The sequence below is a fragment of the Esox lucius genome, chromosome 15 (genome assembly GCF_011004845.1).
Source record: "Esox lucius isolate fEsoLuc1 chromosome 15, fEsoLuc1.pri, whole genome shotgun sequence".
Taxonomy (NCBI): domain Eukaryota; kingdom Metazoa; phylum Chordata; class Actinopteri; order Esociformes; family Esocidae; genus Esox; species Esox lucius.
The window spans coordinates 25147710-25160970 of record NC_047583.1 but is presented as its reverse complement, the minus strand read 5'-3'; the positions used below and the strand labels follow the sequence as shown (position 1 = coordinate 25160970).

Genomic DNA, 13261 nt, shown 5'->3' with positions numbered 1-13261 from the left:
CAATTCCTCAAACACACAAACACATGTGTGTAGGCAAACACACTCTCTCACACAGTCTTCCTCCACACTGACAATAGTGCACGCTGTCCGCTTATTCCAATAGCAGGATAGTTTTTAGCGCACAACTTGCCTTGCATTTTGGGTATGGAAAAACAAAAGCTGTACAGTATGTGATGTTTCAAAAATCAAGAAGGCTTAAAATGCTGGGAAGTCATAATAATTTCATAATTTGAGCTACTATAGAAGTCTGTATTAGAATCATCATTTTGGAGGCCCAGGTTCAAGAACTGTTGATAATAAGTTAAACTGACACACTGTACAAAAACGAACGAACAGTGGGAGTCAATGCAATCCTGTATTAGATGACGCATTCTGAGTATGATGAATCCAGGGTGAGAATATGATGATGATTATTGTTGGGAACAGCTTTCAGTTTTACTAAACAGTACTTTCTAAATATAATGTACCACAATTAATATACTGAACAGTAACTTACCATTTGAGTAAGTGGTAGGCTAGACAGATTTCGGATGCGGTCAATGACTCATGATAAGGGAGTTACAAATACAGCCCTAACAAGATTCAGTGGTACAAATCACCAGACCTCCACATGTAAACACATTTATGACTCACTTAATCCATAAATGTAAGTCAAATGATCATAAACACATGGTGAAGCAAAAGCTCACTGTACGAGATTTAGTGAGGGTTCATTGCTTCTTGACAGACCCACCTTCCCGTGACACCTTTTTCCAGGGGTTGGGTGGGTACATGAAGGCAGCGTTCTGGATCTGGTCGTGAATGTCTTCGTCCTCGTTGAACGGGAAGGTACCGCTGAGGCTTACGTATATGATCACCCCCACTGACCACATGTCCAGGGAGCGGTTGTAGCCCTTGTTCCTTAAGACCTCAGGGGCCAGGTATGCCGGAGTGCCCACCACTGAACGGCGAAAAGACTTCTCTCCTATGATGCGGGCGAAGCCAAAGTCGCAGAGTTTCACCTGAGCACAGATACGTGTCAAGTTACACCCAAGCCCCCGGGTTAAGAATGTAAACAGCAACCTCACATTAGTCTCACACTGGCATAGACTTGCATTCAGAGAAAGCACAGTGGTCATGTAAGAATTCATGCTAGAGAACATTTCCTGTAGGTGTAGACTGTTTCACCTGGACTTGTTATGGTCTATAGTTTGTTTCCTGTAGTTATTGGAAGTATCCAGAAGGCTACCAAAACAGAAACAAGAACTGACTGCTTTGAAAATGATTTGCTGTAAATATTACAAATGTATTATTTTTTTTTTATGCATTTGAGCCCTAGCGATGCAAAAGACACCAACTGATTTTTCTGCCTGGCAGGGATGCGACAGGAAACTACAGTTCAGTACACAGCAATGAAGGGAACCATAATTGGTAGTGTATCATTAAAATCAAGAGACAGAAGATTGGAGAAGCACTTAGTGTGTAGTTGCCATAATCACTTTATCTTAGAGGAGACATACAGTGGATGAATGTCTGTTTATGTCTGTCAAATTGATGTTTCTGTTTTGGCTTGTTTGGAGTCTGAGCAGGAGGCTGTCTTACTTGAGGAAAAGCATCAGCAGATGCCAATAACACGTTCTCCGGTTTCAGGTCACAGTGGACAATATTCTTGAAGTGGAGATGGCGAAGAGCCTGAAGAATCTGAAAAACGCAGCAGGTAAAATTTATGATATCTACACAGAATAATTACTTTCTTTATAGAAGATTAAAATATTGAACATAATCCAGTAATTTGCCATTACGTATAGCCAATTCTCCATATTGAAATAAACACATTTGATATCACAATGAAAATGTATCCACACATGGTTTACCACAGATATTTTGACAATATCATCAGACATTAAGCACGCCTGCAAACCACGAGACTGGCCGGGACAGTGTGAACATGGTATGTCAGTGCGGCACAGTCAAAAGTAGGTGTGTATCACGGCTACTGCGCCGCACTGGCGTGTCGTCTGCGAGCGACAGCACTTGTCAGCCAGGCTAACCTGCGAGACCAGGAACTTGGTGATGCGTTCGGGCAGCCTCCCCTTTTCACTGGATAGGATCATCTCCAGCATGTCTCCATGGAGCTTCTCCATGACAACGAAGACACGCTCTGGCGTCTCGAACATACACTCCAGGTTCACTACCCCTGGGTGGTGCAGGTTCTAGGAGGGGAAAACAGGAACCGTTTGAAGGCAAGAGGCCAAGGATTTGACTGGTTCTTCACACCCCCCTCATGCTTCCAACTGGGTTATCGTCTCATCTACCCACCAACACTATTTAAAGACAGGAACAAAGGTGTAACAGGAGCGCGTCAGGTATTCTCAAATAATAAAACCCCACTGGTGCACTTGGAGTGGAGTGGAGTTGATGGACGAAAGACAGAGAGAAATATACATTGGATAGCATAAAAAACGTATTCATTTCGGCTTACACCTTCATCAGGGAGTCCAAACTATTTAAAGATTGTTTCTTCCTTATGAGTTCATTATAACAGGACTGACATCACCGGAGTAGAAGGTCATAACAGCGTTAACATAACAGTGTTTCACAGAAGCACAGGTGGCGTGGGTTTACCTGAAGGATGGCGACCTCGTTGCGTAGCTGGCTTTCCTGCTTGGTGGGGAAGCGTAGCTTGTCGATGATCTTAATTGCTACATCTCGGCCGGTTTTTCTGTGCTTTCCTGTAGTATAGACATTACATCGCGGAGAAATCAAAGGCAAATTACTATGTTCACAGAGGTGTTACATTTGAGGAATAATCCTCTCAAATACTTGTTACATAACTGTATTTCATAACTTTTTAAAATGTTATTTTTATATGAACATGTTGTGTATCTTATCCAATACATTCCACTCTTATTTCTTTTCTATACAGTTAACAGCGTGATAAGGTGTGTCATGCATTACCTCCATAAACTATTCCAAATTGCCCCGATCCAAGAACCTCATCTGGGAATATCTGATAGATTGAGCTGATATCCTGTACAGTAGGGTTAGGGTTAGATATCCTATACAGTAGGGTTATGGTTAGATATCCTGTACAGTAAGTATATAAATCCAGTAAATGGGTTTAAATGAAAGCTTCATGTGCATGGTGTCACAAATATTTTATTTTCGTTTTGTCTACAATCTCTTCTCATCTGACAGCTTAATACCCACTAATCCCATGCACGTCTGGAAGAGTTGCCCAGAAATATAATTATAACCAGTGGTAGGCTACTGTGACTAATTATTGAGAGTAGCTATGGCAACTGCCTGGCTGAGCGGGTAATCAAAATAATCTCCATTTGAGTTACTTGGAGGATGATCTCACCTCAGATCTCTAACCAACAAGTGAAGCATAGAGGAACGGGGTGTAGGGCCACTATGACTAGAAATGTACCTTCTATTGCCTAACCTTAACCTTCCACAATTTTAAACTCACTAAATCTCAATTTAAAAATAAAAATATTCCCAGTGTGTTGTTTAAATCACTTTTGACCAAATCCTACTTACCACATTCTCTTGAATCTGGCAGTTGGACACTGAAATGCTGTTGGAGACTTCCTCTGTAAGGGCCAGAAAAGGGTCAAGATCATGAATCCTTTAAGAGTATTCCATACTTTAATCTTGACAGTGTCCTGTCTAGTACTGAGTAAGGATGCACAATTTTGCTAACTTTCTAAGTATCCCAAGGGTTTCCAGAATTTCTGATTGGAAGTTTTAAGATTTACTTATTCTTTCCTGAGTCCTTAAGCTTCAGACCAGTATTTCTAGAAAACCTGTACATTTGGGGAAATGTACAGTCCTAAAGCTGAATAAGACAATCTTCCTTCAATACTATTTATTTCTATAAACTTTGGTTTATCTCCCAATCTATCCCATTAATTCTGCTTGTACATACTGTGTCCGCTGTGGTGTGACCCGTGCGACAGTCCTTTTGAGATGGCAGGCATGAGCGCGTGCTGGATGGCCATCTCCCACATCCGGGCCACCTCTGGTCCGACACCGCTGACCAGCATACTACTGTGGGCCAACACACTCCCCGGGCCCTCAGGCCTCGGCAGGTTCTCCCCCACGTAGTAGACCAGGGAGGCAGTGGCAATCTCAAAGCAGTGGGCATTGGAGCCCTCAGAAAGCAGGTTAAAGGTCTTTGCTGGGTCCAAGGACAACACCTCTGACAATGGGATTTCCTGTCACACAACAGAAAGTAGTATTGATTTTTGCTGTTTGGGTTCTAGGTCGGTTTACGGTAAATTGCTTGGTGAAAACAGCTGTAAAAACATTTTTAGGAAAAGAAACGTATTGATTTAACTGGGTTTGCAGATGTTTAACAGGGGTTAGAGGACTTGTATTTCAATACTAAGCTTAGGATTCCAATCTGATCAATTTCTTGTTCTTCTAGGATCCATGTTTCCTGCTACAAAATCAATTCTCAGTTTTTATACAGGAAAATTATATTAAATTGTCTAAACCACAATAATCTATACAACATACATTTCATCACAGTTCAAACCCTAACCCCATACCTTGTAGTATTTGCTTCCTGTGTCATTCTGGAAAAGTGTGATGCATTTGCTGTCCAGCCTCCAGTAGTGTCTTTTCCTCTATTGAAGAAAAAACGAGAGGCTGGTTACAACCTTTCCCATCCCTTTATAGTGATTTATCATGCCATATGTCAGTGTCCCCAGCAGATTGAAGATGTGACCATGTCCTCACATATCAACATACTGTAGTATTATACTTTACTGGTCATTATTTGTCAAACAGTCACAAAATCTCTAGGAGATTTATTTCACACATGATTGCCCAGAAGGAGTGCCACAATGGGATTTGTGCAGTAAACAACACACTCTAATAAGTCAAAAACATGTATTGAAGGAGGAGCGACATCTGAAAAATTAGCCTTCATGTTGTGCCAATCGCATGACATTTCATATTGTTGTGGTTGTCCTTGTCTGATAGCGCCAGTAATATCCAGTAATATGTAATAATTTCCAGTAATATCCACAGATGTAGTGATAAAAGAACAAGACTACATTGCATTTGGATCTCCACAGTGTTATCAGGACCAAGATGACATATAGTAACTTGATCGGCTAAAAAACATTGGCTTTGAGAGTTGACATACTGCTTCTTTTGGGTAATAAAAGTTAAAAAGATAACTTTTGGGATCTGTGGGAAGCAATCATTATGTAAAACATAGACTTACTCTTTTTAGCATATGGCAATCATTAAACAAGTTAAATAAATGCATTACTTTACTACTATTTTGGCTAGTTAATGAACATCCAACCTGGTCTCAGGAACCTACGTAACCTATTGTACGTAAATCCATGGCGCATGATTTTGTATGATATGTGACATTACGTTAGGTTACATTACAATGCGCCACCAAAACGTATGATACATTACGAAATTATTCAAACGTAACATATCTTACGAACGCTATTACAATGTATCAAATGTTACAAGCGCTATTAAAATGTAAAATAACATACGAACGCCAGATCAACACATTATATTTTACGAATGCTATGAAAGACGATTTTTTTTAACAAGATGTTAGACCTGTGTTTCAAACCAGCAACATTTGGATTAGAAGGCAGTCGCCTTACCCACTGCTCCACATTAGACATGGGGATTTAGGATGAGTAACACCAATAACAAGGTCGCTAGTATATGTTATAAAAACATTTTATCATCAACGTTACCTTGCCGTTAGGCATCACAGCACTAAGGTTAGGGTTAAGGTTTGGGCTACGGTTAGGAAACAAAAAAGGTTAGGTTAAGGTTTGGTTAGGGTTACGTGTCACAGCTCTGGGGTTCAGGTTAGGGTTTGGGTTAAGGTTAGGTATCACAGCACTGGGGTTAAGGTGGGGGTTATGGTTTGGGTTCGGATTACAAAGAAAATTACTTCAAACATATTTATTTTGTGACAACACCACTCGCCAATGCAAGTTACAGGTTACTCACTGGAGCAGTGGGTAGTTTGCCTGTCTAGGATGTGGATGGTTGCCGGTTTGAACCATAGTTACTGCTTTTTTTTCTCCATTCCATCTCTAACGATATTTTACTGCAAGTAATATATCTTACGAAATCCTGGTTCACACCAGTTTTCTGAGATTACTTGTAATTAGTAAAGAAAGGCACAGCACACCAACTGTTCATGATCAATGTTGGCGCTATAAACATAAGTATTGTTTTAATAATGGTATTTTTCCTCTTCTAAAAATCATTGCTATCATATTATATGATTGCTTTTTGTTGGAACAGAGGGTAAACATTTTTGCACGCTGCAAAGTGACCCCAACTAAGCCAATAAAGAGACTGGATTTGATCATATTCTCCTTTCATTACGTTGTGACACAATCATGTCTCATTTCATTTGTTGGAATATTTCAGTAGTTTTTGTTATAAAATGAAACTTTTGAGGAGCAGAAGAATATCTCTGTTTTGGCCTACAGGGACACAGTCTTGGATTCCAACTCTATCTTAATAACAATATTACCTATTAGTCTAGTTTTTTATTCTTTATTCTGTGATAAAATCAAAAGGTATTTAGAAACTTTTACAAAATACACATGGCAGGAGGATCAGCTGAAATTCATTAAACTGGATTACTCCTCAACTAATTCATTAGTTTGCTTAGACACATGACAGCATGGTCTCAGGGGACTACGCAGACTACTTTATGTACATTTTTGCATTCAAATTTGTAAGATATATTATGTTAGGTAAAGTAACGTTAGAGTAAAAATCCAGAAAAAAAGGCACACCATGTTTCAAACCATGGACCTTTAGGTGCTCAACCCACTGCTCCAAACAGGAACCTTCTGTGTAAGGAGGCAAGTAGTGGTACTACAACATCAAGATGTTATTATATAGTGATGTTCTTTCTTACCCTAATCCAAACCTTAACCCTAACCTTAACCCCAGTGCTGTGATACCTAATGTTAACCCAACTGTAACGTTAAAATGCATCTATTACATATTGCAGCGATCTTGGTAAGGCCATTACTGGTCCCTCAATATCTAAATATCTATTGTGAAACAGTGGATAGGGCGGTTTAAAACATAGCTCGTTCATTTTGTGCAAAATCATAATGAATGATACTTTTTTGTACCATTCGTAAAATATAATACATTTGTCTGGCGTTCATATTATATTATACGTTTTAATAGCGTTCATAACATATTAAACGTTGTAATAGCATTCATAAGATATGTTACGTTTTAACTCATTCGTAATGTATTATAAGTTTTGCTAGCGCATTGTAATGTAACCTAACTTAATGTAACATATTATACGAAATCAGGTGCCATGGATTTACATAAAAAAGTCTACCTTGTTCCCTGAGACCACATTGCAGATTAATATAGACTTACCAGGGTGTCTTTACTGGTGTAGTGTACTAGCCAACCTTCCTTCATCACATTGCTGTTTTTCCTCTTGGTTTGTTTGACAGACTGGACCACTCGCATTAGTGGGATATTGTTGCTAGTAGACGGGCTTTGAAATGAAGGGAAACATTAGACACAGTGAATACTTGGGGTTATTGCTAGTGTTAGAGTTGTGCTTGCGTCTTTAGCTTAGGCAGGTGGACATCAAGCTAGTGTTAGGGGATTTTTTTGGTCCACTTGTTGATTGAATTTAGAGAAAGTGGTAGACGTTCAACAGATACAGTTATTCTACCATAACATTATTTCCAATGCCCATACAAACGTACTAATTAGTACGGTCCATGTTACAGTCCCAGTCAATCACCTTATTGCCTTATTGGAGTCGTCCTCCGGATCGTGGAGGTCTCCCATTTCCCCGTGGTCAGCCTCCAGCAGGCCAGAGTCAGGCACCATGGCTTCTTCCAGGTCATCCATGAGACCACTGTTCCGGTCACTTTCATCACAACCCTCCCCCATCGCTGCTTCAGACTCCGCCCCTGGGCTCAGAAGTTCTGGAGGAGGAAGAGGACCAAAGAAGTGTTGGAAAAGACAAAAGAAAAGGATGGAGGGCAATGAAACACTGTTTTTAAAGGTTGACTCTGTGAAATGACATTGATGCAGAAAGTAAACAGCAAAGGGAGGTTCATTTCCTCAACAACTTAACCTTGGCTTGGGTTCCGTGTCTAGTAAGCTGTAACAGCCTGAAGCAAACCGTTGCATATGTGCTGATACTGTGTGTGACCATGTGAGAGCCAAGCCTTGCATCTCTTTCATTTCAATATTTATTCACAGAGTTTACCTTCAATAGAACAAGCCAAAAAATGAAATTAAAATATATATATTTAAGTCCGGTAATAATTGGACATTGACACAAGTTATTTGTCCGGTAATAATTGGACATTGACACAAGTTATTTTGTCTGTTTTCCATGGTATATTCAAGTTACAGTTAAATAATGAAGTCTCTCAGCTAATGTGAAGGTATTTCACAGGAGGTAAAAGTTCTGGAGTTGATTCCAGGTGTAGCATTCACTTTTGGAACCTGTTGCTGTGAACCCACAACATGCAGTCAAAGGAGCTCTCAATGCAAGTGAAATAGGCCATTGTTAGGCTGCAAAAAGATCCATCAGAGAGATGGCAGGAACATTAGGAGTTGCCAAATTAACATTTTGGTACAATCTGAGAAAAAAATTACACACTGGTGAGCTCTGCAACACAAAAAGGCCTGGACGTCCATGGAAGATAACTATGGTGGATGATCGTAGGATCCTTTACATGGTAAAGAAAAACACCTTCACAACATCCAACCAAGTGAAGAAGACTCTCTAGGAGGTAGGCATATTATTATCTAAGTCTACCATAAAGAAAATACTTCACAAAAGCAAATACAGAGGTTTCACCACAAGGTGCAAACCATTCATAAGCCTCAAGTATAGAAAGGCCAGATTAACATCAGAAAACATAAAAAAAAAGCCAGCCCAGTTCTAAAGCATTCTTTGGACAGATTAAACTAAGTTAAACCTGTACCAGAATGATGGGAAGAAAAAAGTATGTGGACAGTGATCATGACCCAAAACATGGACAATGACACAAAACATACTGTGAAACCAACCCAGGAGTTGTTTAAGGCAAAGAAGTGGAATATTCTGCAATGGCCGAGTCAATCACTTGATCTCAACCTGATCTAGCATGCATTTCACGTGCTGAAGACAAAACTTAAGGCAGAAGGACCCACGAACAAACAGCAACTGAAAGACAGCTGCAGTAAAGGCCTGGCAAAGCATCACAAAGGAGGAAACCCAGTGTTTGGTGATGTCCATCCGTTCCAGACTTCAAGCAGTCATTGCCTGCAAAGGATCCTCAACAAAGTATGAAAAAAAATTACATTTTATTTATGATTGTGTTAATTTGTCAAATTACATTTGAGCCCCTGACATAAGGGGACTGTGTATGAAAATGGTTGCAATTCCTAAACCTTTCATACAATATATTTGTCCACCCCTTGAATCAAAGCTGCACTTCAAGTGCATCTCAGTTCTTTTAATTAAAATCCATTGTGCTGGCGTACAAAATTATGAAAATTGTGTCAGTGTCCAAATATTTCTTGACTTAACTGTATATACAGTGGGGAAAACAAGTATTTAATACACTGCCGACTTTGCAGGTTTTCCCACTAACAAAGCATGTAGAAGTCTATAATTTTTATCATAGGACATTCCTTAGTTGCCCTGGCTGTGTGTTTAGGGTCGTTGTCATGCTGGAAGACCCAGCCACGGCCCATCTTCAATGCTCTTACTGAGGGAAGGGGGTTGTTGGCCAAGATCTTGCGACACATGGCTCCATCCCCCCTTCAATACGGTGCAGTCGTCCTGTCCCCTTTGCAGAAAAGCATCCCCAAGGAATGATGTTTCCACCTCCATGCTTCACGGTTGGGATGGTGTTCTTGGGGTTGTAGTCATCCTTCTTCTTCCTCCAAACACGGCGAGTGGAGTTTAAACCAAAAAGTTCTATTTTTGTCTCATCAGACCACATGACATTCTTCCATTCCTCCTCTGGATCATCAATCAATCAATGGTCATTGGCAAACTCCAGACGGGCCTGGACATGCGCTGGCTTGAGCAGGGGGACCTTGCATGCACTGTAGGATTTTAATCCATGACGGCGTAGTGTGTTACTAATGGTTTTCTTTGAGACTGTGGTCCCAGCTCTCTTCAGGTCATTGACCAGGTCCTGCCGTGTAGTTCTGGGCTGATCCCTCACCTACCTCATGATCATTGATGCCCCACGAGGTGAGATCTTGCATGGAGCCCCAGACAAAGGGAGGCTGACCGTCATTTTGAACTTCTTCCATTTTCTAATAACCTGTAGCCCATCCCAGCCTTGTGCAGGTCTACAATTCTATCCCTGATATCCTTATACAGCTCTCAGGACTTGGCCATTGTGGAGAGGTTGGAGTCTGTTTGATTGAGTGTGTGGACAGGTGTCTTTTATACAGGTAACAAGTTCAAACAGGTGCAGTTAATACAAGTAATGAGTGGAGGACAGGAGGGCTTCTAAAGAAAAACTAATAGGTCTGTGAGAGCCGGAATTCTTACTGGTTGGTAGGTGATCAAATATTTATGTCATGCAATAGAATGCAAATTAATTATAAAAAAATCATACAATGTGATTTTCTGGATTTATGTTTTAGATTCCGTCTCTCACAGTTGAAGTGTACCTATGATAAAATTTACAGACCTCTACATGCTTTGTAAGTAGGAAAACCTGCAAAATCGGCAGTGTATCAAATACTTGTTCTCCCCACTTTATCAGAATTGTAGCCCGGATTAGATTTTAAAACAGAACAGTGACATCACTTTGTTGTCATAAATCCATTAATATTTACCAGAGACATTCTGGTGCTTTACATAATTCTGCAGTTAAACTCTTTCTACCATCTCTGATAAAGTATATTTTTCAGAATTGAGAGAACAACATGTAAAACTGTAAAAGGTTGACTACCACTTGGAAGGATATGCCCCACTTAAAGCAAATGACTAACATTGTGGCTTACCTCCATTTTTGGACACTTCTCCAAGGCAATTGTTTGGCACTTTGGGCGCACATCGTTTATGACAGTTGAATTTGCAGTCTGCAACAGTGAAAATCAGAGAGTGTGAGCACGAGTGTGTAACAGGAGAGGAAGAGAGACAGGAACGAGAGATAGATGACACATGGAACCATTGGCTTAGTACAGGACATAGGATCTGTTTGGTACTATAATAATAATTTGTGATTGTCATGTAATTACGCAGTTACAGGGCTATCTAATTAGACCATAGTAGTTATTCAAAATGTCACGGAGAAAGCTTGAGGAAGAAACAATCGGCATCTGTTAACTTTGCCAACTCTGTGATAAGAAAGTCCCAAAATAACACCACTGGAAAATACTGAATTTGGAGAAAAGCCCACAAGTGAGTCCCACGGTCTAACAGGGTAAGCAGGGTGACAGCCCATAGGACCCTCGCCTCCACTGATAACCTCTATCATTATCCCAACTCCATCGCTCTCCAGCCTCTACTGTACCTTTGCATTGCAGGCCTTGACGGAACAGGCCTTTGAGGAGCTTCTTGCAGTGCTGGCAGACAGTGGGACGCGTGTAGGAGTGGATGACAAAGGTATGAGGCACCTTGACTTTGGACAGGAGGATTTTGTCTAACTCTATGGGCCTGCCAATGTACGAGGAGGACCTTCTCTCTCTGCCGGGAAAGACATCCGACTGGGACTTCTGCTGCGGAACGTAGCAGGGTAGATCAGTCAGAGAGTTGACCTGTGGCCCCACTCGGAGGAAAGGACACGGTAAGTGACAGATGACAAGCAGAGCATACATAAAGCATTTCATTGTCTTCATTTGGTGTATAGCAGGAAAAAACAGGAAGTGGGATCTTGTGGTGATAGTTATATAGTAATGTAGGTTGAGGAGCAGAGTTGTTGGGGTATATACTGTACCTCCATGCCTGGACTCACAGGAGACTGAGCAGACACCAGGACAGAACAGGAACCCACATAGGCAGGAGGGAAGAGATCAGAGTTAAACCTGACAGATATTCTTGTTTTGTCTGACTATCGGTTGGTCGGTCGGTCGATTAGTCAGGTGCTCTGTGCGTCAGTCATTCTCTCAGTGCGTGTAAGTGTCTGTTTGGCTGTTCATGATGAACCCCAGTACCCAGTTGTAAACTGACCAGTAAGGCTTCATCAGAGGTGAAAGGCGAAGGCTCATTGGACCGCGTAGGGGTCAGGTTGGTCAAGCCGGTCAAAGACACATTGGACAATCTTCGCTTGCGGATGCCGCTGCAGTTGTTTGGGATTTTAAAGGCACAGCGCTTGTGGTAGTTCAGACCACAACCTTTGGAGGACATAAAGTTAAACAATGTTAACATTTATTAAGTGCTAAAATAAATGATTTTTAAAACTTTGTCTTGAGGAGTCTTTCCTTGCCACCATTCTAGTCAGATACCAAAAGATGTACTATTCAACTTTCTTAACATGTTTAATAATTCCAGGGGATGTAAAACGTTATTGTCCCGTGACGAATACAAAACACACCAGAGGATCAATTTCTCTTGTGACCCCATTTCCCAACACCCTTGAAGCAGGGGGCTTTGCTGCTCATCAAAGGACCTAAAGTGATCTCTTCATACTGAAGTACACCAGAGTGGCCTTTCTCTCATTTACCCTGATAATATTCTCCAATAGAGTGATGGTGGGAACCCAACAGTATGTGTTCAAATGGGACCTGGGCTGCCCAAATTGTACCCTATTTCCCTCAAACGTGACACTACAGAACTCCGGTCAAGCGTAGTACACTGTTTAATGAATTGGTTGCCATTGTGGACATTGTAGAGCCAACAGGAGCTGAACTCCTGCACATGTGGTCCAAATGAGACCCTGAGGTATGTGAACTCCCGTACCTTCACCAGCCAACGGTTCAACTTTTCTCGACTCCACCTCCCAAATCTCAATGGATCCCCTGACCGCACCTACCTTCACACTTGAGGCCCTGTCTCACAAGCCCCCACAGCATCTCTCCACAGTGGTCACAGAAGGCCGGGGCCCGGTACGAGTGGACAAACAAGGAATGGGGACGGATCTGGAAATCCTCCACTGTGGCAGAGGCTGGACAACAAGGACAAAAGAGTCAGCGGTTTCATAAATACTCAAGAACTAAATTGTATTCAGTATATAGAAACACTGTAGTCAAGTACTGTATTGGAACAATATTTTAAATGGATGTAGAATGAAAAATGCACATTTGTTCGCCATACAGTGTT

The 13261-nt window shown here is 41.1% G+C and overlaps 1 protein-coding gene across 4 annotated transcripts in view; it reads right to left on the bottom strand.

Annotated features, from left to right (window-relative positions):
* Positions 1 to 13261, bottom strand: part of prkd1 (protein kinase D1) — a 51930-nt gene that overhangs the window by 3481 nt on the left and 35188 nt on the right. For 3 of the 4 annotated variants that reach the window (XR_002197881.2, XM_020053879.2, XM_020053880.2), the window contains exons 3-17: positions 12975 to 13106; positions 12173 to 12336; positions 11940 to 11963; positions 11517 to 11760; positions 11005 to 11082; positions 7778 to 7964; positions 7399 to 7522; positions 4539 to 4616; positions 3914 to 4202; positions 3526 to 3578; positions 2938 to 3010; positions 2605 to 2711; positions 2031 to 2192; positions 1582 to 1680; positions 734 to 1001 (exon numbers count right to left, since the gene is read on the bottom strand). Coding sequence is in view for 3 of the 4 variants with exons in the window: in XM_020053879.2 (XP_019909438.1) it covers positions 734 to 1001; positions 1582 to 1680; positions 2031 to 2192; positions 2605 to 2711; positions 2938 to 3010; positions 3526 to 3578; positions 3914 to 4202; positions 4539 to 4616; positions 7399 to 7522; positions 7778 to 7964; positions 11005 to 11082; positions 11517 to 11760; positions 11940 to 11963; positions 12173 to 12336; positions 12975 to 13106 (2082 nt within the window). In the remaining variant the exon portion in view is untranslated. The remainder of the gene's footprint in view (positions 1 to 733; positions 1002 to 1581; positions 1681 to 2030; positions 2193 to 2604; positions 2712 to 2937; positions 3011 to 3525; positions 3579 to 3913; positions 4203 to 4538; positions 4617 to 7398; positions 7523 to 7777; positions 7965 to 11004; positions 11083 to 11516; positions 11761 to 11939; positions 11964 to 12172; positions 12337 to 12974; positions 13107 to 13261) is intronic. The other variant, XM_010892925.3, reaches the window with a different exon arrangement.